General features: G+C 39.2%; 2 protein-coding genes across 2 annotated transcripts in view; one reads left to right on the top strand and one right to left on the bottom strand.

The window, feature by feature from the left end:
• The window catches only part of LOC127198736 (mucin-16-like), a 234,353-nt gene extending 223,004 nt beyond the window's left edge, over nucleotides 1-11,349 (top strand). Inside the window, 7 exon segments of the mRNA XM_051156780.1 lie at nucleotides 553-701; nucleotides 2,110-2,273; nucleotides 2,574-2,641; nucleotides 6,574-6,740; nucleotides 7,715-7,756; nucleotides 8,069-8,148; nucleotides 11,153-11,349. Coding sequence (XP_051012737.1) covers nucleotides 553-701; nucleotides 2,110-2,273; nucleotides 2,574-2,641; nucleotides 6,574-6,740; nucleotides 7,715-7,756; nucleotides 8,069-8,148; nucleotides 11,153-11,251 — 769 coding nt within the window. The 3' untranslated portion in view covers nucleotides 11,252-11,349.
• Nucleotides 11,350-19,635: 8,286 nt separating this feature from the next.
• Mbd3l1 (methyl-CpG binding domain protein 3 like 1) lies at nucleotides 19,636-20,687 on the bottom strand. The gene has a single exon (XM_051155937.1). It carries the CDS (start codon nucleotides 20,335-20,337, stop codon nucleotides 19,768-19,770), a length of 570 nt encoding a protein of 189 aa, XP_051011894.1. The 5' UTR covers nucleotides 20,338-20,687; the 3' UTR covers nucleotides 19,636-19,767.
• Between the last annotated feature and the right edge of the window lie 7,146 nt (nucleotides 20,688-27,833).

Raw genomic sequence — 27,833 nt, 5'->3', positions numbered from 1 at the left:
ACTCTAAATGAGAGACGCATGGGAGAATAGCAAAATAAAAGGATACAGAGGGTCCTAGAAATCTACAAGTAGAACAATATGATAGGCAGATTTGGGCCCAGGGGTCCCGCTCAAACTAAGGCACCAGCCAAGGACAATACAGGACGTAAACTTTAAACCCCTTCCCAGATCTAGCCAATGGTCAGAATATTCTCCACAGTTGAGTGGAGAGTGGGATATGACTTTCTCACGTACTCTGGTGCCTCACATTTGACCATGTCCCCTGGAGGGGGAGACCTGGTGGCACTCAGAGGAAGGACAGCAGGTAGCCAAGAAGAGACTTGATACCCTATGAGAATATATAGGGGGAGGTGATCCCCCTCAGGAACAGTCATAGGGGAGGGGAATAATGGGAAAATGGGGGCGGGGGGAGGAATGGGAGGATACAAGGGATGGGATAAACATTGAGATGTAACAAGAATAAATTAATAAAAAAAATTTAAAAAAAAAGTATCAACTTGAAGCACTGCCAGCATTCATTGCTATCTGACTTCTTGTGCTCTCTGTTCCTAGGTCGGGCTCCATGGTGGTCACTATGAAGGCATTTTTCTCCTCTTATCTGGACCCAAACCTTGTGAAGCAAGTCTTTTTCAATAAGACATTGAATGCCTCATCCCACTGGCTGGGTGCCACCTACCTGGTGACAGATCTTCATGTGATAGGTACAAATAGTGGTGCTAGTTTCATAAGTGGAAGCAATAAGGTTAATCAGGTGAAAGAAAAAGAGGCTTCTGAGTATTAGTGAAATAGAAATATAAACGAGACTTTATGGAGGCTCATATTAATGGTTCCTGCCTATGATTCATCCAAAGGAAGGAGAAAGAAAATATGAAGCAAATACACCTCAGCATTCCACCTTATTTTGTATGTAAAGTATGTGTGTGCATGTGTGCATTTGTGTGTGTATGCTTTGCATGTGTCTTTGTGTGTGTGGTGTACATGGTGTGGATGGAGAAGTTGGTATCAGATGTCTTTCTGTATTCTATTCCATCTTATTTTTTGAGACTCTATTTAGAGCTCACAGTCCAAACATACAGCGAGGCAGTAAAACCTAAACAGTCTTACTATAGCCTTCTCTCCAGTACTAGGATTGCAGATGCATGTTGTACCTTGATATAATATTAGTAATTTTTGAGCACCTCATTCATGTATATGATGTATTTTGATCATATTAACACCTATTCTACCCTCAACTCCTTACATATCCACCATCATCTCCTACTCCTCCCAATATCCTCTCTCTCTTTCTCTTTTTTTTCATAACTCAAGTCTAGTTTGTGGTGCCTATATAGTCATGGATGTGGAGCCACCCACAGTATTGGGTTGGATCACACTCTTACAAAAAAACGAATTATCCCTCCCTAGGAAACTTTCAACTGCCAGGCTCCTCTGCTAGGGATGGAGGCTTGTGAGGCCTTCTTCTATCTGTGCTGGGATGTTTACTGCACTGTTCTTGTACAACTTTTATGAAGACAACCACAGCTGTCATCAGTTCATAAGTACAGCAGTACTATTATGTCTTAAAAGATGCTGTTTTGCTCCAGTCCTTGCTGATGTCTGGCTCTTAACAGTCTTTCTAACCCCTGTTCCATAATGCTTTCTAAGCCTTTCAGGGGCATTATGTGTGATATAGATGTCTATTTGTGGATGAACACTCCAGAGAAATGTATTCTCTGCAATTTGATCAGTTGTGAATTTCATTAACTATTGTCATTGTCTACTATGCAAGAGAATGTCTTTGTTGAGGTCTGAAAGTGGAATTAATATATAGGTAGAGAGATATGAATTTAGAAGGTAGTTTTATACTATGTAAATTTAGCATAATAATAGTAGTAGGTCATTACTCCCAGTATTTTTATGTGAGTGTTAAATATTCAAACTCAGGTCTTACATGCTTGTGCAGTGAGCATACACTGACAGACCCATCTCCTTAACATTCTACATGTAAAGCAAAATGAGTTGCCTGCCTTCTTAGATGTTCATAAAAAATAATAAATAGCCAATTGTTGACAACCTGTTCATATGGAAGTTTTCGCTTTCTCTCTCCCTCCCTCCATCCCCCTCCTCTAGACATGAAGACACCTATTCTTCTGTCAACAGAAATACCAACAACTCTTTCCAGCTCTCAGCATTTCAACCTGAACTTCACCATCACCAATCTACCCTATTCCCAAGATATAGCCCAACCAGGCACCACCAAAAACCAGCAAAACAAAAGAAGCATTGAATATGCGGTGAGAATGGTGTTGCTTGTCCACATCACTCCCAGGCACAAACAGACTATGCACATTGGGTCAAAACAAGTTCCTGAAGGCACATTTTTATTCCCCCTTATAAACTGAAAAGAACACAAAGAGACTCAGTAGCTAACAAAGGGTGCTACAGCTATGCCATACCCTGGAACAAAACATCCTACGCTTGGGCTTGCCTTTGTCAATGAAAGTGTAGTTTGGGAAGTATATGTAGTGATCATCAAATTTCTTTGGTGATGGAAGCTGAGGTTCTCACCTAGGAAACATTTCCCTGCTTTTCAGCTCAACCAGCTTTTCAGAAACAGCAGCATCAAGAGTTACTTTTCAGACTGTCAAGTTTTAGCCCTCAGGTAAGTGCCAATTCCAAATCCAAGTCCCTGAGGACTTATTGTCCTCAAACTCATAAGAAACTGAATAGGACCTTGAATTACTGGTCTTCTTATTCCACCTTTGATGTAGAGTGCTACGATTACAGTTGTATACCATCAAATCTGGGGTATTATTAATGTGTAGTCTCTCTTTACAGTATAGCAATGTAGACCCAGGGAACAGTAATGGGACAACATTACCCTCATGTGGCCTTATCAAGGATAGCAGCTGCAATGTGGATTCAAATGGAGAAGGGGTTTAGGCAGATGGCTTTGTAGGTAAAATAGTTACCTTGCAAGCATGCACACCTAAGGTTTAGAGCATTAGAACCTAAATAAAACCTGGAATGCCCTCATGTACCTGTTATCCCAGGGCTTGGCAAAGGGAAACTAAAATGATACATTTTCCATAATTTCTTGGTTCCTATTTTAAGGAAGACAACACAGGGGATATGAATTTGTTGCCTAAAAGCTAGCTTCCTCATGAAGGATGAAGTCTATCCATCTAGCTTAGAGCTTTAGCTGAGGTTCTGAAGGCTAAAAAATATGATGGCGATTGCTAAGAGGGGCCATGAAATCCAGAATGTAGAACTAAAGTAAAATATATACATAGATTAAAAAAATAGCAATATTCAAACAAGTGAGCTTTTATTTTACTAACCTGGATTTGAATACAAAATATTTGATTTGTGGATGAGAAGAATAGTTAAGAACCAGCACATGGTGCATATCTTTAATTCTAGTACTCATTTTCCAGAAGAATTGGGGTTCCGATTTGTGAGTTTAGACTCATTTAAAAAACAACTGTTAAAAGAACTAAAAAAGAAACTTGAGAACTATTTTTTTTTTTTTTTTTTTGACATTGAGAGAAAAATAACAAGGTAGGTAAGGTGTAAATCCTGCTAGGAAGAGGGAGAAGATGAAAAGAAAATATTTGCTTTTGGGGTCACTTTAAGCCTTAGAAGTCATCAGTCAGTATAGGAAGTGTGTGTGCCACAATGGGTGAAGGAAGTCTTCAGAGAAAGAGAAAGAAGGCTCAGACTGCTAGGGAAAAGATGCTTAACACTTCGGCTGACATTTAAAGAATGCATAGAAAGGAAAAGGGTAATGGTTTTTAAATTAGAACTCAGAAAAGCAGACAGTGAGACTCTGTAAGCAACTTCATCAAAACAGGGGATTTTGCTGAGAGAAATACACTATTTTATTATAAGGATAATTATTCCTATCTCCTTAGCATTTCTTCAGATCCTGACCAGGTGATTGACAGGGAAAGTTGGAGTAAATCTTAGAGAAGAAGACAGTACTGTATAATATCATTACTTTTGAGGCAGAACAGAATGTCATGGCTCTACCCAAAGCCAGAAGTAGAACTCAGAATCCATTCCTTTGACTAGAAGGCAGTAATTTTGCCTTAAAGGACTTCAACAAAACCTCAATATTACCACCTGTCCACATGACTTTAAAATTTTTAGGAATCCAAACATAATATTTTTCTAGTGTTAACAAGGGACTAAGCCTGTGAAATCCAAAGCTGATTATTAGGGTGGGGCCCATCTTTAATGGCTTCCATACATCCTAATGTCTAAGTATGAGAGACTGAGGCACAAAGAATTGGGGGTTCAAGACCAACATTGGCTATGCATCGACACCTATCTCAAATACAATGAACCATCATATGTACCAAAGGTTTCTTTCCTTATCATATTAAAATAAAGTGCTTCCAAGATCTGAGAGTCTCTCAGTTGATAAGATTCCCTAGTAGACAAACACACTTGCCACCAAAAATGATGACATGAGTTTGATCTCCAAGATGCTAATGGTGGAAAAGAAAGAACTGACTCCTAATAGTTGTCCTCCGACCTCCATATGAGCAATGTAGCACATGTGAATACACACATACAAACACAGTGCATAAAAATTAATAATCATAATAAAATGTTTTTCAAAAAGATCTCAGAATCCTACCTGAGGCAAGATCCAGTAACCCATGGTACTGTAGACTCCATGTAATTATCATCCATTGCTGTACTTCTGAAACTAGATTTCCAAGTAACTACGTTCCTAGATAAATTTAGGTTTCCTCATGTCCTTTTCTGTAATCATAGTGTATGTTGTATTTTTATAAATATCAGCTTGTGATGAAGGGAAGAAAAATGATCTGGAACAGTTTTGTTTTTATCTTTTTTGGGGGGTAGGGGTTTTGAGACAGAATTTCTCTGTGATACCCTGGCAGCTCTCCTGGGCTTGCTTTGTAGACCAGGTTGGCCTCGAACTCACAGTGATTCCCCTGACTCTGCCTGCAGAGTGCTGGGATTAAAAGTGTGTGCCACCATGCATGGCTTTGTTTTATCTTTTGAGATAGAGTTTCACATAGCCCAAGGTGGTTTCAACCTCCCCGTGTAATTAAAGATAATCTTGAACTCTGACCTTCTTTCCTCTACTTCCAAAATGCAGAAATTAGAAGCCTGAGTCATCATGCATGGTACTTGCTGAAGAAGCAACTGCGCAGTGTGAACTAATGATTTGCTAAGTGGTTCTTGTTGGGATTTAGGTGGAAGGGCTATGGAACAGATTCACAAATCATAGAATGCAGCAGGTCCACGTGAGAGGTTTTATTAGGGAGGGGGTTACCGGGACTGTCTCTAGAGAGACAAAAAGAGAGATGTGAGGGAGAATGAGTCCCCTTATAAGGTGACACATCACATGCACAGAAGAGCACAGGTGGCTTAGGGGACCAATGAATCCTGGTGGCTGGTGATGTCATATTCCACTGTATCTGAGTCTCTGAGGTGGCCTCAGAGATGCCTGTTGTCCTATTGTCAAGTCACCTGCAGCTGGCCACTGAGATGCCAGATTGCTAACAGTTCTAAATCTTTACTGTATATCAGCCTCACTCGATGAGCTTTTGAAAATAAAATGTTCATTCCAGGGATCTGACATTGTATTTAATTTATTTGGATTGAAGTCCAAGTAAGGGTATGTTTTAAAAGCTCCTCAGGAAATTTTGTTATGAAGCCAGGGCTTAGAATTTCTCTTTGAAGTAGCAAAAAGAAAGCAAGGAGATAGAATGTGGTAGGCAAAACTGAAATTATTGAAGTCCAGGGCCTAAGGACGCTAACAGGGTCTAGAACAACATGATATGGATCCCAGCATCCTAGCCATATTGTTCAGTAGATAACTAATGAGGCAAGTTAAGCATCAGTTGTATTGTGGGGCTACAAAACGAACTGAGGGCCTCATGAAAGCTTGGAAGGTGCTCTACTACTGAGCCATGCCCAAGCATGGAGTGCAATTGGTTATCCCCATACCATTTGTACCATTATTGAACCCATAAGAAAGTCTTACCAGACAGGTCATAATTGGAGCTCAGCTGGATCACAGACGAGTAAGACTGCTAGTGACTTCCCCCTACCCCAGACACTTGCATAGCATCTCCCAGTACTATGAAAGCTGGCCATTTGAGAGGAATCTTCCTGATAAGTTCCAGCTTGATTTCTCTATGTCCTATGAAAAAATACCTTCAGCAATAAGGTCTTGATCCTGTGTAAGCTCTTTGTAGGCAACTACAGCAACTGTAAGTTCATGAATGTAGTGGCCTAGTTATATCTGGAAAATACTGTTTCAGAGCCCTCTTCCATAGCCTCTGGCTCTTACAGTTTTTCTGCATTACACAATGATCACAGACCCTCAGGAGGAGGAAGAGTATAATACAAATGACTCTTTTAGGCCTAGTCATATCTTCAGTATTCAGTAGCACCAGGATACAAATAATATCTCTATCAGAAAGTGCAGGTGTAGAATGATGACATCGTTGGACAAAATTGTCCAAGAAAGAGACTAGCAGACTAGCAACAGGGCATCTATATTCATGGTAGAGTTATAAACATCCATGTCTATACTCTGTTCCTTCTCAGGTCTGTCTCCAACAGCAACCACACAGGGGTAGATTCCCTGTGTAACTTCTCACCATTGGCTCGTCGAATAGACAGAGTTGCTATCTATGAGGAATTCCTTCGGATGACACAAAATGGAACTCAATTGCTGAATTTCACACTGGATAGAAAGAGTGTCTTTGTGGATGGTAAGGCTCCCTGGTCATTGAAGGCGAAATGGCATTCCCAGCCACTGGTTCTTAGCTAGATTTCTCCTTGTCCTTGTCCCGCCCTCCTCCTCCTTGCCTTCCTCCTCCTCCTCCTCCTCTTCCTCCTTCCTCCTCCTGATAAAATTTGTGGTGTTTAATTGATTTTAAAATTTGAATGAAAATGCTAAATGAATCAAGAGTAGTAAATGACAATCATTTGTAAATATTATTTTAATTGGATAGAATATAAATAGTTATTTTTATTAATTTATTCAGATTACAACTCAGTTGTTATCCCATCACTTGTATCCTCCTGTTCCCCCCTCCCTCCCAGCCCCACCCTATTCCACTCCCCTAGGCCCATGACTGAAGGGGATCTCCTCCTCCCACATTATGGTCACAGGTTATCAAGTCTCATCTTGGTAGCTTGCCTATAAATAGTTAAATTTAAAGTGAGTTGTTACACTATTCTACTTGTTCTCAAAAGTCTTATTTAAAAGAATAGCCAGGCATGGTGATGCATGTCTTTAGTCTAAGTTCTGTGGAGACAGAGGCAAATAGATCTCTGGTAGTTCAAGGCCAACCTTGTGTAAATAGTGAGTTCCTGGCCAGCAAGGGCATATAATGAGATCTTATCTCAAAGAAGTAAAAATTAAAAAAATAAAAATAAAAGAAGAAAGCATGTCTCAGGGTGTATCTCCATGGTATAAAAGTCTCTTCCCATGTCCAAGACCTTTTATACTTAGCTTCAAAATGTAAAGAAAACTTGACAGGCATAATGACACATGCCTTTATCCCCATCACTTGGGAGGCAGAGGCAGGAAGGTCTCTGAGTTCAAAGCCAGTCTAGTCTACAAAGAGAGTTCCAGGACAGTGAGGGCTATACAGAGAAATCTTAGTTTTTAAAAACTCAAGATAAATGAATGAATAAATAAGACATACTCAAATGCATTATCCATTTCTTTTATTTCCAGGGTATTCTCAAAACAGAGATGATGATGTGATGAAGAATTCTGGTAAGGTTCAGAACAATCCAAGCCTAGCGTATCTCAGGGAGCACCTTCTCTGTAACACTGACAGAGTGCTGTGTGCAGAGGGTCACAATGAAGGAGGGTCCAACCATGGCAAGGACTGATGAGGTAGAGTGGACAGACATAGGGATTTTGTTCTGTTTGAAGACCATTTAGGAAGAAGTGGGATGCAGAGTCATATGATCTTGAATTACTGAGCTCTCCACAAGATTAATACCCATCTCAAGCCACACAGGTCTGAGAAAGAATTGCTAGGAGGTGGCAATGGGGCCTTCACTCCAGCATTTGTCTCCCCAGGTCTTCCCTTCTGGGCCATTATTCTCATCTGCTTGGTGGTCCTACTGATACTTATCACATGTCTGATGTGCTGTTTCCTGGTAAGCAAGAAAGGGCGGATGGATGTTCTGTGTTCTCAATACTGAGTTGTTAAGAACTTTAAACAGGCAAGCCCTATACAACATTTCTTTGGTCTAGAGTGGTCTACATGAATGACAGTGTTGTCAAAAAATGATGTTGCCTGGTGTCAAGGTAGTCATCTAAGCTTGTCTATATTGTCTATAATGTCTGTATAATGGCATTGCATTCATAAAATAAGCCTCTAAAGTTATGCAATACATGACTGTCTTATTATACACACACAAGTTCTTTGCTAGTGATATGATTTGTGAACACTTTATTCTAGATTGTATTCTAGCTAGATATTTTTAAATCTCTTTTCTAACTGTAGTGTTATTGATACTCAGATTCACTAGGTAGCCATGAGTTGATGAATTCAGAATCCATCCTCCACTTTCTGTCCTCTGAGTGATAGGATAACAGACATATTGCACCATACCCAGTCTAGTATCTATTTTATTTTTATTTGGCAAATAATGTGTATTTGTATGAGTTCTAAGGCATTCATTAAGAAATGACTAAATCAAGTAAATATCATCATATAATTTTGTGAGGAGTAAATCCTACCTTGGGCATTTCTGAAATATATTTTTGAATGATTATTAATATTTAATATTGATTTATTCATTTAATAAATCAAGTTGCTCTTTAAGTAACTCTATACCCAAATAACCAACCACACAAAGAGACTAGGATCCATTAATTAGCCTTGAGCTCAATGCTGTATAATAATTACTAATCCTAAACTTCCAAACTAGTATAGCTTCCTCCCATGCAGACTTCCCACATTATACTTGCTTTTTACTCATCTCCAAGGCCTTACATTAATTGTAGTCAGCTTGTTCTACAATAGCTCTTAAAATCCTAACTTTATACACAAAATTACATAGGGAAATGAATAAAACAATAACTAGAAGGCTGAAACTAGTAAGTGGTGGTGAAGATATGAAGTAACAGGAACTCTGAGAGCTAGTGGGATGTAGATTGGTCATTTCTTTTAGAGGTACATTGACATGCCACAGGACACAACCATCCCAAACCTAAAATGTATGCAAGAGCATATCTATCTACAAGACGTGTGCAAGTTCAAACAAGACAAAATTCCAGCACTGAAAAGGGGAAGCTCATGCAAAGGTCCACTGCTAATCAATTAATACCTGTTGATAAAGGGAAAAATCAGTTTTCTCCAATGGAGTATCATTAGGTACATCAACCATACTCTGAAACCGGCTCTATGGCTACGAGTAGTTGCCCAACACCGAATAAACTCCACTTAAGATTTTGGTGGCGGGGTGGGGTTGTGTTGTTTTAACATTCTTTTGTCTTACTGAATTTTTGCTTTGATCTTTGTTTTCTTTTTTCTTTGAACAAAGCAGAGCAAAAGACCACAAAATTGAGTGGACTAGGGAGGTGGAGAAGATATGGGAGGAGTTGGTGGAAGGAAAACATAATCAAAGTATGTCGTATGAAAAAAGATTTTTAAAAGACTATAAAAGAGAAAACACCTATCCAAAGACTAGTGCACAAATGTGCATAAATGGAAGGAAGAGAGGAAGGAAGAGAAGGAAAGGAGGGAGAGAGGAAAGAAGAAAGGAAGGAAGGAAGGAAAGAGAGAAAGAACTCAGCCTGAAAACAAAAATCCCAGTTTCCTCCATGAGATATATCTCAACAATTGAATGTTATTCAGCAACAACAACAACAACAAAAGAATGGTTGAGCTATAGAAACAGCAATTAGCCCAGAGATTTCTTCAAACAAAATTGTTTGCAAATGGCATAGATGAAAGATTTATGATAAAGCAGAGCACAGAGATGATGAGTGTTTATCATCTCTTTTCTTAGGGATGGTTTAGAGAGTTGTACTAAAAACTTACCAAACCATTTATTTCTTTTTGATACAGAATTTTACTGGATATCCCAGGCCAGTATTAACAATCTTCCTAATTCAACTTCCTAACAGCTAGGAGTACAGACGCATACTGCTGCGCCTGACTAAATCATTCACTTTATATGTGTGGACCCTATAGTATGGCAGTTACTTCTCATTTAAGCTTGAAGAATGACATGGTGAGGAAACACAGAAATTAGGCTAAGAATGAGATGAAAAAAATTGGGGAGAAAAATATAAATAAGTAAATAAATCCTAGATAGTTAGATGAATATAGAGAGATATATGATGGACAGATGTTTGGCAGGTGCTAATTGACAGAAAGATATACAGATAGTTGATAGCACATATAAAGATAACAGATAATACAGTATTAATACATGACAGATAAGAGATGACAGAATCATAAATGATTGCAAGATATAGATAATACAGATACAACGAATAATACAAGCAGAGACTATATTACTGATGGGTGACAAACAATTCTATATATTACTGATAAGTGCCTAATGAATATTAATAAATTTAGAAAGAGGGGGAAATTAGAGACATATGATTGGAGTAATGATTGAGACTAGAGAGGAAATAAGGGGTTTTAAGGGAGAATCCCAAAAGGGAAAAAGAAGAAGATATAAAAATGGCCAGGCCTTTGGCCATGTTTCCATTCCTGATGTCTCCTACCTGTCTTGCTGACAAATTCATTATATTTTTAAAATTTTTAAATTAATTTATTCAGATTACAAATCAAATGTTATCCCCTCACTTTCCCCATTCCTCCCTCCCTCCCACTTTCACCCAATTCCCCTCCCCTAGGTCTATGACCGAGGGGGATCTCCTCCCCCACTATATGATCATAGGCTATCAAGTCCCATCTTGGTAGCCAGACTATTCTTTCTTTGAGTGCCATTAGGCCTCCCCACCCAGAGGAGGTGGTCAAATATGGAGCACCAGAGTTCATGACAGAGTCAGTCCCTGCTCTCCACATAACTGTGGAGCATGTCCTGTCCATTGGTTAGATCAGAGTAGGGGATCGATGTTTACTACTAGTTTTGTCCTTGGCTAATTAATTCTTATGTCTTCTCCTGACCCTCACAGGTGACTGTCTGCAGAAGGAAAAAGGAGGGAGACTACCAGGTTCAACGTCACCGCCTGGGTTATTATCTGTCTCACTTAGACCTGAGGAAGCTCCAGTGACTCCATCTGCCACTGGTGTCTTTTCTCTATCAGGGTTCAAAGAATAAATAAATAAACCACATTGGTCAAATTCAGCATCTGTGGCTTTCTTGATGTGATCCTTGTGGACAGAGTGAGAAATGTTCCTCCTTTGTTTACATCCTGAAGGAGAATGTCAGTTATGCTGGTATGCTGGTGGCCAGAGCAGAAAGGAAAAGAATTAAACTCAAGTTAATGATCTAGACAAACTATGTAGAAAAAAAAAAAAATAGAGGCAGCCTGAAGTAGCAGCACACAGCTGTAATCCCAGCATTGAGATACTGAGGAGTGTATGCTCTAAGACAGCGTGGGATACACAGCAAGACTCTGCAGAGAAAAGGGGAAGGCAGTAGAGGGAGAGGGATAAGGAAGTGGGTCCAGGTATACAGACTGATTCTAAGTTAATCTACCACAAGTCTTAACTAGAAGAATATATACCAAGAAGAAAAATGAAATAGAAAACAGAAAACCATTGAAGTGGGAAAAATCGGTAATGAAAAATATATATCTAAATTAATATTAAAACACACACTAACTAAAATGCCATAGGAATACCAAATTGTAAATACAACACAGAGAAGATGAAGTTTTAAAATATTTCATTTCTAGGATTGCTATAGTGTCTTCTGTTACTTTTTTTTTTCATACATTTTATTTAAAACCTCATTTTAGTGATTTCTCAGTTTTATTACATTTATGCTTTTATACTTTAGATTTCTTTTTTTTCTTTTCTTTTCTTTTTCTTTCTTATTTTTTATTTATTTTTTATTTTTTTTAATTAATTTATTCTTGTTACATCTCAATGTTTATCCCATCCCTTGTATCCTCCCATTCCCCCCTCCCCCCCATTTTCCCATTATTCCCCTCCCCTATGACTGTTCCTGAGGGGGATTACCTCCCCCTATATATTCTCATAGGGTATCAAGTCTCTTCTTGGCTACCTGCTGTCAGTCCAAAGAATCAACAAAACCAAAAGCTGGTTCTTTGAGAAAATCAACAAGATAGACAGACCATTAGCCAAACTAACTAAAAGGCAGAGAGACAGTATTGAAATCAACAAAATCAGAAATGAAAAGGGAGACATAACAACATACACTGAAGAAATTCAAAGAATCATAAGATCCTACTTTGAAGGCATATATGCCACAAAATTTGAAAATCTAAGGGAAATGGACGATTTTCTTGATCAATTTCACTTGCCAAAGTTGAATGAAGAACAGATAAACAAGCTAAATAGTCCCATTTCCCCTACAGAAATAGAAGCAATCATCGATGGTCTCCCAACCAAAAAAAGCCCAGGGCCAGATGGTTTCAGTGCAGAATTCTACCAGACCTTCAACGGCGAGCTAATACCGATACTCTTCAAGCTACTCCAAAAGATAGAAATGGATGGAAAATTACCAAATTCATGCTATGAGGCCATAGTCTCATTGATACCTAAACCTCACAAAGACTCAACAAAGAAAGAGAATTTCAGACCAATTTCTCTTATGAACATAGATGCAAAAATACTAAATAAAATACTTGCAAAACGAATACAGGAACACATCAAAGATATCATTCATCATGACCAAGTAGGCTTCATTCCAGGCATGCAGGGATGGTTTAATATACGGAAATCCATCAATGTAATCCACCATATAAACAAACTGAAAATAAAAAACCACATGATAATCTCCTTGGATGCAGAGAAAGCATTTGATAAAATTCAACACCCATTCATGTTTAAAGTTTTAGAGAGATCGGGGATACAAGGCACTTTCCTCAACATAATAAAGGCTATATACAGCAAGCCAATAGCCAAAATCAAATTAAATGGTGAGATACTCAAGGAAATTCCTCTAAAATCGGGAACAAGGCAAGGCTGCCCACTCTCTCCATATCTCTTCAATATAGTACTTGAAGTTCTAGCCAGAGCAATAAGACAACAAAAGGAGATCAAGGGTATCCAAATGGGAAAGGAGGAAGTCAAATTATCCCTATTTGCAGATGATATGATAGTGTACATAAGTGACCCTCAAAATTCCACCAGAGAACTCCTAAAGCTGATAAACACCTTCAGCAAATTGGCTGGATACAAAATTAACTCAAAAAAGTCTGTAGCCTTCCTATACACAAATGACAAGCTTGCAGAGGAAGAAATTAGGAAAACCACACCCTTCACATTAGCCACAAGCAATATAAAATATCTAGGAGTTACCCTAACTAAGCAAGTGAAGGACTTGTATGAAAAAAATTTCATACAAGGGATGGGATAAACATTGAGATGTAACAAGAATAAATTAATAAAAAAAAAATTTTCAAAACTCTGAAGAAAGAGATTGAAGATGACCTGAGAAGATGGCATGATCTTCCTTGCTCATGGATCGGGATAATTAACATAGTAAAAATGGCCATCCTACCAAAAGCAATCTATAGATTCAATGCAATCCCTATCAAAATACCTACACAATTTTCTGTTACTTTTTAAAAAGTAGTAAACAACTCATGCTATTGCCAAGACTATAGGACGGTCTCCACAAATTGATGGCAAGGGCCCATTGTTGAAGGCAATACTTACACAATTCATTGAATCTAAACTTATGCCTATATAGAGCCTTCACCCCTACTTGCTAGTACAGGAAGGTACTCTGCATGCTAACAAAGAAGTAAACACCAAACCAGCCATAAACCTTTCGTCTAGAGTAGTGTCCTGCCTGCAACATATAGCAGTATAATGGTAGCACGAACTTTATGGGAGTTACCAACCAATATCTGATTTTACTAAAGGCCGCTCTGTAAGATGGAGCCTATATCTGACACTGCTTGGGTGTCTACAACCTCAAACTAGATAATCTACATAGGGTAAATCCAAATACTATTTGCGATGGCTTAAATAAGAATGGGCCTGGGAGCCTCATATATTTGAATGCTTGGTCATTAGCAAGTGACACCACTTGAAAGTATTAGGAGGCTTAGAAGTGGCCTTAAGGATTAGGTCACTAGGAGTGGCCTTGTTGGAGTAGGTGTGGTTTTCTCTTCTTGCTGCCAGCAGCTACCATGCCTGTCGGCTTGCATGCCACCATGCTCCCTGCCATCAGGATAATAGAGTCTAAAACTGCAAGCAAGCCCCAATTTCTTTTATAAGAATTGCTGTGGTCAGGGGCTGGAGAGATGGCTCAGAGGTTAAGAACACTGACTGCTCTTCCAGAGGTCTTGAGTTCAATTCTCAGCAACCACATGATGATTCACAATCATCTATAATGTGATCTGACGTCCTCTTCTGGCCTGCAGGTGTACATGCAGGTGGAGCACTGTATACATAATAATAAATAAATAAATATGAAAAAAAGAATTGTTGTGGTCATAGCAATAGAGCACTGACCAAGATGCGATTGTTTTTTTTTTTTTTAAATGTATCATGATATTCAACTATACTCATGGATACGTGTTTTGCTCAGCCATCATCAAAGAAGCTTCCCCCTACAGCAGATGGGAACAAATACAGAGACTCACAGCCAGACATTACATAGAGAGCAGGAAATCTTGAAACATTCAGCCCTATTATGAGATATCTCTATTGAATCCCTCTCCTCAGGGCTCAGGGAACCCTATAGAAGAGGAAGTAGGAAAGTGAGAAAGCCAAAGGAGACAGAAGATACCAAGAAAACAAGGCCCCTTAAATCAACACAGTTGACGAACATACAAACTCACAGAGCCTTGCACAGGGCCTGCAGAAGTTTGTACCAGACAGGGTCCTAGAGCAAAAAGGAGAAGTGGACACATGCCCTATCCCTAAACCAGAAGCAATTTCCAATTGATAACCACTTGTAAATGAAATTTCAGTTCTCTCCAAGAAAGTCTCACTGGGGAAACAAACTCCTCTTAAGGATAGGCTGCATGTCCAGCAGTAGACGGCCAACAGGAAATGAACTCAGCAGCATCTTTGTAGGTTTCTTGTCTCATAGTCACATATATGAGTATATGTAATATAAAATGTTTTTATCATGTTAATTTTTATTTTATTATATAAACATTTTTTCTTTCCTCTTTTTGCCCTACAGGCCCTTTGCCGGTAACTTTTTGGATTCCAGTTTAGTGCTTTTTATGGGATTTCTAAGTGTGTGAATAAGTGTGTGAATAAGTGTGTAAATAAGTGTGTAAATAAGTGGCTCTATCTCTCTTGTGTCTTCTCTTGGGCTATTTCCCTTCTGCTTGATTGTTTTATTCAATTCTGATGTTACTTTATCTTATTTTATTGTAATATACATAAAAAAAGCATCACTCTAGAAACAGACACCACCATCAAACACGTCTCTGACATGGACTCTGTTACCTGTTTTTGTATCCCTTTCCCCTAGCTGGGCTGCCTTGTCTGACCTCAGTGGTACAGCACAGAGGGTGCTAATTATCTATCTATCTACACACACACACACACACACACACACACACACACACACACACACACACACATCCATGTGTTGGATGTAGGATTGGTGAAGATGGTGAAGATCCTTTTCCCATTCTGTAGGCTGCTGTTTTCTCCTATTAACAGGGTCCTTTGCCTTGCAGAAGATTTTCAGTTCATGAGGTCCCACTTATTAATTGTTGATCTTAGTGTCTGAGCCGTTGGTATTCTGTTCAGGAAGGTGTTTCCTGTGCCAATGAGTTCAAGGTTCTTCCCCACTTTCTCTTCTAATAGAATTAGTGTATCTGATTTTATGTTGATCCACTTGGACCTGAGTTTTGTGCAGGGTGATAAAGATGCTGAGAAACACTTAAATGTTCAATGTCTTTAGTCATCAGAGAAACACAAATCAAAACAACTCTGAGATTCCATCTTAAACATGTTAGTCTGGCTAAGATTTTTTTTTAAAAAAAGCTCAACTGACAGCACATGCTGGTAAGAATGTAGAGAAAGGGAAACACTTCTTCATTGCTGGTGAGAGTCCAAGTTTGTATAACCATTTTGGTGCTTCTCAGAAAACTGTGAATAGTGCTACCTCAAGACCTAGCCATACCACTCCTGGGCATAGACTTGAAATACGCTCCACCATATCATATGGGCATTTGCTCAGTTATACTCATGGCAGCTTCATTTGTAATTGCCAGAACTTGGAAACAACCCAGATGTTCTTCAACCAAAGAATGGATAAAGAAATGTGGTAAAGGCTGGAGAGATGGCTCAGAGGTTAAGAGCACTGATGGCTCTTCTGGAGGTCTTGAGTTCAGTTCCCAGCAACCACATGGTGGCTCACGACCATCTATAATGTGATATGATGCCCTCTTCTGTCCTGCAGGTGTATGTGCAGGCAAGGCACTGTATACATAATAATAAATAAATCTTTTAAAAAATGTGGTAAACCTCAGAGACCCACAGAACATGGGATTTAAAGATATTTTTATTATTTTAAGGATTCATTGACAATAAGACAGGTTAACTCCTGGCAACACTCAGCCTACCTCAAAGAAGATGATGAGCATCAAAGAACCTCCTTATGGAGATGTCTTCAAATGTGGCAAAGAAGCCACTGGGCAAAATGTCATTTGTACCACACACAGAATTCAACCTAAAAATGGACAAGCTTGGATACAGGCAGAGTTGACAGCCAAACTGCCAACAGGGTAGTTCCTGCCTCATAAATATGTAGGTCAGATATACTGGGCCAGAAGGCTGAAGATGATGCTCCAACATTATAGAGATTTGGGTGAGTGTGCAGGCAAGAAGCTGTCTCTGTCATTTTTTTTTCACTTTGGAAGCTGTTAACCTGCACTTCCTGTTTACTCAGATAATTAAATTTATTCGTTCTCAAGTTTCTGATGGGGTTGAAGACCAGATAGTTTAGTCTTACAATTAAGCTTAGTTGTTTAGGAGTTAAGATGTTTTTAGGTCTAGATAGAAGTTTTAAGTTCTAGAGATGAGATATGATAGATATTGACATACTTAGACTCACCATAGCCAAAACACTATGAATGTAACAATACAATTCCTGATTTTTTTGTTTCTTCTTGCCTTATGAAGTTTATTTTATATATGTATAATAGTATAAATGCATATATTTAAAAAGTAAGAAAATGTGGTACATGTACACAATGGAACCCAGACCCAGAAAGACATATAAGTTATGTACTTACTTATAAGTGGCTATAAGTCATAAGGTACAGGATAACCATACTACAATCCAGAGACCCAAAGAAGTCAAGGAGGGCCCAAGGGAGAGTGCTTGAATCTCCCTCAGAAGAGGAAATAAAATAGACATCTAAAATAGATGGAAGGAACAGGGTGGGAGATGGGGTGGGGATCAGGTGTAGGGATATGGGGAGGGATGACCTGGAGAGAGAATGGAAATCAGTGAAGGGTGGGCATCTCTGGGACAGGGCAGACTCTTAGAATTCTACGGAGGTGACCCTAGCAGAGACTCCTATGTAGAGGAATGTTAATTCAGAACATGGTTGTTCTGGCAAGAGATCACATCCAAAGATCTTCAAGGTCTGTGTGATCCGGCTGGAATACAAAGATGCCTTTATTTAATCCAGGAGACAGGGACAAACAGATCTGAGTTCAAGGCCAGCCTGGTATAGAGCAAGTGTCAGGTAAAGAAAAGCTTAGGTCCAGGCATGGTGGTATGTGCCCCTAAATCCCAAATAAAGGTAAAGATAGTTTGTAGAAGGAAACACCCATTTGAAAGTGATGTCTAATTGAGTGGCAGAAAAGGTGATGAATCAGAGAATATTTGACAGAATAGGATACGCCTAACTCTCACGAGAAGAGAGAGGAAAGGGAAGCTACTTAAGAGGCAGTTTTATAGAGAGAGGAGGAAAATATTACCAGGACAGGAATAGAGAGATAGGTTGCAGAGAGAACTCAGGTGAAGATAGAATGACCCAGAAAATGAGAAGAAAATATTAGAGCAGATTGCTGAGTTAGTTGGAGGCCAAGCAAAGCAATTCCAGGGAGAAGCCAGATTAAAATCAGCTGGGAGAAGAGTTTGAGCCAAAATGGCTGAGTTGAACCAGCCAGCCCAGACCTCAGAAAGAACAAGTGGGAGCTCATTTAAGCAGTAAGTCTCAGAGGCTGAAAACATTCTAGGCCTAGGTTAGATTGTATGGAGGCTAGAACCTTCCAAGACTAGGCCTAGGCCAGCAGGAGGAGGTGGTAAGCATCCCAGACAACAACTGGGTCAGGAAAATAAAAGTTACTTTTACACTCCTAGTAGCGGGGGATATGGAGCCTTAAATTGCCACTGCCTAGAGCCACATGGGACTTTCCGTGGAAAGAGGACACCAACCCACCACTAAAACCTTTGACCCAAAATTTATCTCACCTACGGGAAGTGTAGGGAAAAAGATGGAGCAGAGATTGAGGGAATACTGGCCCAACTTGAGACCCACCCCATGGGAAAGAGCTAACCCTTGACATTATTTATAATACTCTGCTATACTTGTAGACAGGAGCCTAGCATAACTGTCTTCTGAGAGGCTTCATTCAGAAGCTGATGCAAAGAGATGCAGAGACTTACAGTCAAACAATAAGCTGAACTTAGAGAGTTTTGTGGAAAAGTGGGAGGAAGGATAGAGGGAGCCAGAGGTGTCAAAACACCACAAGACGACCTATAAAGTAAACTAACCTAGGCCAGTGTCAGCTCACAGAGACGGAACCACCAACCAAAGAGCATGCATTGGCTGGACCTAGACCTAGACACATACGTAGCAGATATACAGCTTGGTCATCATGTGTCCCATAACAATGGGAGTAGGGGCTCTCTCTGATTCTACTGCCTACCTTTTGATTCCTTTCCCCTAGCTGGGCTGCCTTGTCTGGCCTCAGCAAGAGAGGACGCGCTTAGTCCTACTATGACCTGAGGTACCAGGGTGGGTTGGTACTTGGGTTGAGGGCCTCCCCTTCTCTGAAGAGGAGTGGGTCCCGGGGGTAGGGAAGCATGACAGTGGGACTGGGAGAATAGAAGGGAGGGGGCTAGGATCAGGCTGTAAAGTGATTAAATAAATGGGAAATAAAAGAAATACATTATGTTTATGCTTTTCTGTGTATCTCTGTACCCTATGTGTTTGTACATAGTGTCTACAGGGACCAGAAGAGGGCATCCCCTTAGGATTGGAATTAGACATTTCTAAACTGCTTCGTGGATGCTGTGAATTGAACTTGGGTCCTCTGGAGAGCAGCCAGTGCTCTTAATCACAGAGGCATCTCTCCAGCTCCTAAAATAATTAAAAATAAAAATGACTGGGCTAGATGACATAACACTATAGTAGAACATTTGTCTAGTATAAGCGGGAAGTTGGGTTTGATCTTCAGCACAGAGAAAGAGAGGAAGAGTAAGATCAAAAGGCAGTAAATTCTCAGTTGTAGTTTTTTGTGTTCCATGAACACTTTTAATAAACCATTGTCATGTTTAAAGTTTCAAGATCTCAAAACAACAAAAGACACCTCAAAGAGGTGTTCAAACACGGCCATTCCCCCATCTCACCTGTAGTATCTCCCCAGCAAGCCCCCAGAATGTTTATAAGTTTGACTTTCTTGGCCCCCTCACTTTCTCTGCCTCATTTGCTAACCTGTGTATAATCAGTGCAACTGCCAGTCTTTCTCTTGCTATTTTCACTTTCCTTTCCTGGTTGCTAATATCCTCTTCAGTGACCAGAAACTGTTTGCCAAGTATCTGTGGGATATCTCCTTCTGGAAACGTCTTCTCTGAATGTGAAGTTGACTCAGGGGTGGACATGGGCCTGGGGTCAATACTGTGGGCTTGAGTCCCTGAAACAGATGCATCTGTGTCTCTAGGTGTAAGGTCTTGCAGAGCTTTGCCAATATCTGAAGTGCTCAAAAGTTCTCCTGTACTGCTCCAGGCCTGGAGTCCTTGCAGTCTCTTCTGCCAGCAGGCTTGTTCAGGCTTTTCCAAGGTCTCCTCCCACTGATGGTATCTTACCTCATTGCTCAGATGGGATGTGATTCTAGTGACTGGCCTCTTGAAAGTATAACTGGACATCCTCAAGGGGATTGAAGTGTTTAAACAAGGCTTTGGCTTTGCTGGGTTCTCACAGTCACGTTGCTTCCTCTGTGAAGTCTTGCCCATCGGACTCTGTTCTTAACCCTATAACATAAGTCATGAAATTGGATCATGTGATGAAGGCGGCCTTCTTTTATCCTTCACATGGTACTTATGAATCATTAATGCTGCTTTTAGTGTCCGCCTTCCCCTTCTCCCTCTGATGATAGATTTGATCTGTTTTCAAGAACATCAAATGGATCTAAATTGAGCACAGAAAGCTCAAAGTTAAAACTCTCTTACTACTTTGCAAAACTCCCTCCTTGCTTGAGTGTATTTATATTTTTTTTCTGGCTCCACCGCCATCTGCTTGAGTCCTCATATTTGCTCTCATGATATAAGTCCCCAGCTGTCCCCTAAGTCCCTAAAGTTGCCAGTCTTCTATGTTATTCAACAATGAATTTGTTAGGAACCATCTGATTTTCATAGCTCCTTTAAAACTTAATTGAACAGTAAAATTAGATTTAAGAGCCAGAGTCACAATTGAACTCAAAGTAGCTCTAATTATTTGCACAAAACCTGTGCAAGATCAGGCCAGCCAACATTACAGCACAGATGTGGGAAAAGCTCATGACACTTGATGGCTGCTGAGGGAGCAGCAGTGAGTTTTCTTCAGGGATGTAGCCCCTGGTAGGCTGCTGCAGTGATGGCCATGCACCCATGCACATACTAGAAGCACTAATAACTTTCAGTAGGTTAAAAAAGGACACAGAGTTGGGAGGGAGAAGTGATGAGGGTACTTGGGTGAAGATGGCAGGTAAAATGAAAGAATGGTATTATCAAAACATTTTATACATATTTGAAACTTCCAAAGAGTAAATATTTATTTTAAAAAATCAATAGTAAAACTATCAACAAGGGGGCTGGAAAGATGGCTCAGAGATTAAGAGCACTGGCTGCTCTTCCAAAGGTCCTGAGTTCAATTCCCAAAAAACACATGGTGTCTCACAACCATCTATAATGAGATCTGGTGCCCTCTTCTGGCATGCAGAAATACAAGCAGGGAGAACATAAATAAAATTTATTTAAGGAGCAAATCTTAAAAAACAAAACAAAACAAAACAAAAACCCTAAACTCTTAAAGAATCACTGTAAGACTTGAGACATATTTATCAACCCAAATGGTCATGGTCAAAGTATTTATTATAATAAAATAAATTAAATTTAAAAAAGAAAAACAACCAAAATAAGTAATTTAGAATATCTATTCATATGGGAACAAAAGAGGAAGGAAGGAAGGAAGGAAGGAAGGAAGGAAGGAAGGAAGGAAGGAAGGGGGAAATTTATTCACCTACTACCAGATTTTGATTTCTAGTAGGTTTTGATCAATTTTCTGTAACAGATAACACTATTAACATTTCTCAAGATCAACAGTTCACCCCTGACTACTTATTTTCACATTATTCTCCCTTTTTAATTTACTTACTTTTATTAACATACATTAGCTACACAAAGGGGCTTCACTGTGAATTCCCATATTCATGACTATGCATGATCATAGTCATTGCTGCTATTGGCCTTTAGTATGCTTCTTCTCACTCCTCCTTTTCCCATTTCCCTCCTATGTCTCCTCTTTCCCTTTTTCATGTCATATTCTTTTCATTTAAAACACACTTTCTGTGTGAAGGTGGCTCTGAAGGTAAGGGCCCTTGCTGCTGAACCTGCTAACCTGAGTTTAACCCACAAGACCCACATGGTCAAAGGAAAATCATCAGCTCCCATAAGCTGTCTCCCTGACCTCAACATGTTTGTCATGACATATCTAGACCCCCATCCCCCACCAAAAAGAATACAAATGCTCATTGTTTTGAAAATATGGTATTTATCATGTCTTAGGCATGCACATATGTAGCATGTGCTTATGCGCTTGCATGTGTGTGTGTGCACATGCATGTGTGCCTATGGAGGCTTGAAGTTGATGTCAGGTGTCTTTTGCAATAGACTTCCACTTTATTTACTGAGGCAGAGTCTCACTGAACCTGGAGCCTACCAACTCTCACCAGTCTAGCTAGCCCACTTGCCTTTGAGATCCATTATTTCTGTCTTAGTGCTGGGATTACGGGTGCCCACCACATTTGCCTGGTTTTTGTTTTATTTTATTTTGATATTAATTATATCATTTCTCCCTTCCTTTTCTTCCCACCAAGGCCCCGTATGTCCCTCCTTGCTCCTTTTTAAATGCATGACCCCCTTTTCTCATTACGTGTTGTTACATGCATACCAGAATATCCACAGATCCTAAATACTGGCTAACTGTTATGTGGGTTCTGCGAATTCACACTCTAGTCCTCATAATTGCACAGAAGCGTTTTATCCACGGGACCACCTCCACAGCCTGACATTTGTCTGTCCTGCACATGGCATAACGTCATTTTTCTTTATGGCCAAGTAACAATCCATTGTGTAGGGGATGAGTATGGACGTCAGTTCATAGAGTGCTTACCTAGCATGCACAGGAGCCTAGGTTTGACATCCATATGTGGTGATACAGGTCAGTAATGATAGCAGCTGGGATATGGAGGTGGGAAGACCAAAAATTTAAGGGCCTCCTTAGCTACATAGTGAGTTTGAGGCCAGCCTGGGCTACATAAAACCCTGTTTCAAAAAAAAAAAAAAAAATCTGTTGTCTATGTATATCACATTTTCTTGACCCATTCATATGATGATGGACATCTGGGCTGATTCCACAATTTGACGTCTGGGAAAGGTGTTCTTTTAGATGAACATATCAACTATGAACATTTACAGATGAGTATGATCATGCATACATATACTGCATTACGACTAAGCCAAGATAATTAGCATTTTAACCATTTTGACATTTACCATTTCCCTGCATTGGGAAGCTTCAAATTTCTCTTTCCTAGTTCTTTACTATGTGTATGAGATATTGTGAACTACAATCACCTGCTGATTTTTCCAGTGTAACTCTGGTACCCATTATCCAGGCTCCCACTTGCTGATCCCAGATCTGTAATGGAAGTTTTGGCTTCTTTGTAAACTCAGTTCCATTATGTAAATATGTGTTGTTTTAATCCCAAGTGTGGGATTTTAGTTTGGGCTTTGGTATGTACACAGCTGATAACTGCCTCCTGCAATAGAGTGGTCTTTGCCAGCTGGTAGCGGCCTGCCTTGGGCAGTATGGAGAGGGACATTGTCTTGGACTCTGAGGGAGATAAACAGCAGAGCTTGGAGAGAGAAAGGTGTGGCATATGGTGGTAGCCTGTGGCCTATAGCAGTCTGGAGAGAGCAGAGATGTGACAGTTTAGAGATAGACAGGGAGAGAAATGTTTAACACAGCGGCTCAAAGGGGACTGTTTACTGTGTTTGCTGTTGATGCAGATTGGTATTGGCCCCAAAGACTCCAATTAACTCTAAATAGCCTAGAGAAATAAAGGAGTATGCAAAAGGAGGTAGAGGCAGTAAATACCCCCAAATAAAATAGAGGTTTAAGAAATAAGCATCAACACACATCAATATCCAATTCTATGATCTGTGATCTCAATAGTGCCATTGATATTACTGGAAAATTCTTTTCCATTTATCTTACCTAACTTGTAAAACTTCAAATCTGGAAGACTGCCATCATCATCATGCCACAGCTATTGCCAGCCTTATTAAAGGAAAAAACACACAACATACTATTTTGGTACTACTATAAATACAAAATACTAATACCGACATGGAAAAAGTAATAGTGCTTGGGCAGTTTCCTTTCTTGTTATGTGCTAATCTACTGACTCACTGAATTTCTCTTAAGCCTGTTTGATACTTTCCCCATTTTTATTTTTTGTTATTCCACTTTTAGTTCCACTTCTTGTTGCTGTAATAAAATACCTTGAAAAAACCAATGGAGGGGAAAGGAGCTTACTTGGTTTACGATTCCAGATTATAGTCCATCACTACTGTTTACAACCATAGTCAAGAGCAAAGGAATAAAACCCTCACCCACTTACACACTCAAGTTCCCTTAAACATTTCACAGTAGTTCATGAGAAAACCATAAACTAGACTGAAGCTTTAGGGGTCTAGTTCACATCCTTACAATTGTTTCTAAATTTCTTCCTGTTATGTTGATATTTCCTTTTTCTCCCAATCTGAGATTTTTCCATCTTCCTGTTTTAGTAACCTTATGCCTAAAATACACTAAGAAGTTCTCCCATTTTCAGCATCTCTTTTTCTAGGGATTCCTCCCTTCAGCATTTGATCACATTTACATTTCTCTGAACTATATAAAAATCACTTGTCTACTCTTCTCTGTCCCTTCCTCTATATATGTCTGCTCAGAAAAGGACACCTACATCATATCTTTCTGTAACATCTTACCTCCACTCAGTGCCTTGGAGTAATTGGAACCTTCATATGCTGTCATCATTCTGTGGCTCTTTCCCTTGGAAAAGTCACAATGACCCTTTGTTATTAGATCTAAAAGGAACGTTTTACATAAACTTTAAGTGGAAAGCATTTGGAAAAACTCAGAGATGTGAACCTTATTTTCCAACTGTATGTATGTGGGAGGTTGTTTATCTTGTTTTTCTCTTTTCTCTTTTTCTTCTTTCTTTCTTTCTTTCTTCTTTCTTAAGATAGGTTCTGGTTCCATATAATTATTGTTGGCCTTCAACTTGCTGTACTGTCCAGGCTGGCCTCAAACTCACAATCTTACTGTCTCAGCTTCAGCCTTTCAAATTAATTACCCTACCTAACATAATCATAAATAATGTATCAATACAGAGCATGTATATCTGATAAAATTCAATTCATTTATTGATAGATGCTATTAACAGAAAATAATCATAGATAACATATGAATACAGAGCATGTACATATGATAAAATTCAACTTATTTATTGATAGATGCTATTAACAAAATGCAAACAATTTCTAGGATGTATTTTTGAAATATGTATATAACTATAGAAAAACTATGGCTGTGTATCGAAAAACTTCATAAGGTTTTTATATTTGCAGCACAAACAAGTGATAAGTCTTTAGATAATCAGTATACTTAACATATTTAAAATGATTTCAACATTTTACAATGCACATACACACCAAAGCATCACATGGTCACATGGTACCTCCATGGTTTGAATATGAACTGTCCCCCGTAGGCTTATATTTTGAATTTTTCATCCCCAGGCTATGGCCATATTTTGAAGGTATGGAGACTTTATCAGGAGGGTTCTGGGTAGCAGAAGTAAATCACTGGGGACAAAGAATACATTATATCTACCGTTGGTTCCAGATTAGCTGTCTCTACTTTCTAGTCTGCCCAAATGCATACAACTGCTTTCTCACAACAATCCCAATGCCATGAGTCATACCAGGATAGACTATAATATTCTGAAACTATAGCTAAAATGGTCCCTGTCTTAAATCATTTCTATATTTTAATCACAGTGATGTAAAAGTAATAAATTTATAAATATGTAAATGTTTGTGCTAACAGCTGAAAACAATTTTAAATTTTATAAAAAGAATATTAATCCAATGACATTGTATATAAAAAGTAACTATTATGTCTATAGAATGCTTTACATTGTTGGTAAATTTTATTATTTTTATGTCTTTTTAAATTTTTTACAATTAAGTATATTTGTGAAGTTCAATGTGATGTCTTCATGTATTTTCTGTCATGAAATCCCAGTCATTGTCTTAATGCCTACAGTTTACATGATCTACCATGTAAGGACATACAAGATACAGGAAACAGAAATAAGGACTAAAACTTGGATTTTCTAACAGAAAAGAAATAATCTGGGGTTATGAAAAAGAAAACAGATGAAACAAATGAGGAGGGTGAGAAATAAGTAAACAGCAGAGGAAGGTGAGACCAAAGTTTAAATGGAAAGAGAGGAAAGAAGGTGGAGACTGAGGAAAAGAAGATGGAGGAGAAAGATGAGCAGGGATGGGAGGAGAGGTGGAGGAAGAGGAAGGACACTCGGATGAACAGACACAGAAAAACAGATTGCAACCTTAGGGTAGCTACAGATCATATTCTGTTGATTTAAAAATTATCATAAAATTTAGAAAACATAAAATATATCCTCTGTCCCATTTTTCAGTGCCTGGCTCAATGGTATTAGTATCTTCATGTTGTTGTACAACTATTACCATCATCCATCTGAAGAACTGTCTCATTTCCCAAACAAATGTTTTTTCTACTACATGCTCTTTATCCCTCTTCCCAAGTTAGGCGGTCTGGTATTCTATTTTCTACTTCTACAAGTTTTACTGCACTAGGGATGGATGTAAATAGAAACAGATGGCATTTGGCTTTGATGACTAACATATCTTACGCAGCAAAATGTTTCATTCATGTTGCACTATGCGTTAAAATTCCCTTCCTTTTTAAATCTGATTCCTATTCCAGCACAGTTAATTTAACAATGTAAAGGGTGAAGTGGCTGGCAACTCATTGCCCAACTGGTCCTTGCATTGGTCTCCACTGAAAGCTGATGATCACTTACAGCACATTCAAGATGATCGCAGTAGACATGGAACCAGGAACAGACATCCATCTGCGCCTGGCAACTGACATCACCAACCTGGCTCCAGTCAGCCCTGCTGCTCACACTCAGCACTGTGGTCCTTGGTTTCATTCCTGGGAATAGACTATATTCAAAATAAAACCATTTCAACCAAGAGAACACAGAATGTGACACATACATATATAAAGGTCAAGTCAATGACCTCCAACACAGCTTAGGATTGGTCTGTCTTGCATAAAAACCTTAACTTATGAGATTAGCATATATTAGACCTGAAAGATAGCTCACAGGGTAAGTAAGGGTGCATGCAGAAACACACACACACACACACACACACACACACACTCACACATTTTTAAATTAGCATATGTTGGTTGCACAAAGATATTTCTCTACTATATTTCCCCCTATGTTCCATGTATGACAGAAAACACACAATGTTTTTCTTTGTAAGACTGGTTTATTTCTTTTAATATAATGATTTAGTGCAACAATCCCTCCTCATCCATTTTTTTTTCTACAAATGACAAATGCATTATGGCTGGACAGAATTCCTCCGTGCATATTTATCACATTTTAACCATTAATCTATAAATGGGCATATAGGTTGGCTGCACCTTAGCCACTGTAAAGAGTGAAGTAACAAACATGAGTATGTCAATATGTCTGCAGCAAGCTAATAGGCATGCGCTAGAGTCACCTGTAGACATAAAGCCTCAGCTGAAAAAATGCCTCCATCAGATTGGCCTGGAGCCATGACTGTGGGGTCACTTTAACACTTACAACCGAGGTGAGAGAATCTATCCTACTGTGGGCAGTACTACCATGGGCAGGAAATCTTATGTTGTGTGAGGAAGTAAGGTGAACAACCTAAAGGAGTAACAGTATGGAGGGTTCCTCCACATCTCTGTTTTAGCTCATGCCCAGATTTCTCTCCACGATGGACTGTGATCAGGATGTCCTTTCTTCCTCAAGTGGCTTTTTTTTTTTTTTTTTTTTTTTTTTTTTTGTCAGAATGTTCTATCACAGCAC

The sequence above is a fragment of the Acomys russatus genome, chromosome 14 (genome assembly GCF_903995435.1).
Source record: "Acomys russatus chromosome 14, mAcoRus1.1, whole genome shotgun sequence".
Taxonomy (NCBI): domain Eukaryota; kingdom Metazoa; phylum Chordata; class Mammalia; order Rodentia; family Muridae; genus Acomys; species Acomys russatus.
Note: the sequence above shows the minus strand (reverse complement) of the source record. Positions and strands in the feature narration are given on the sequence as shown.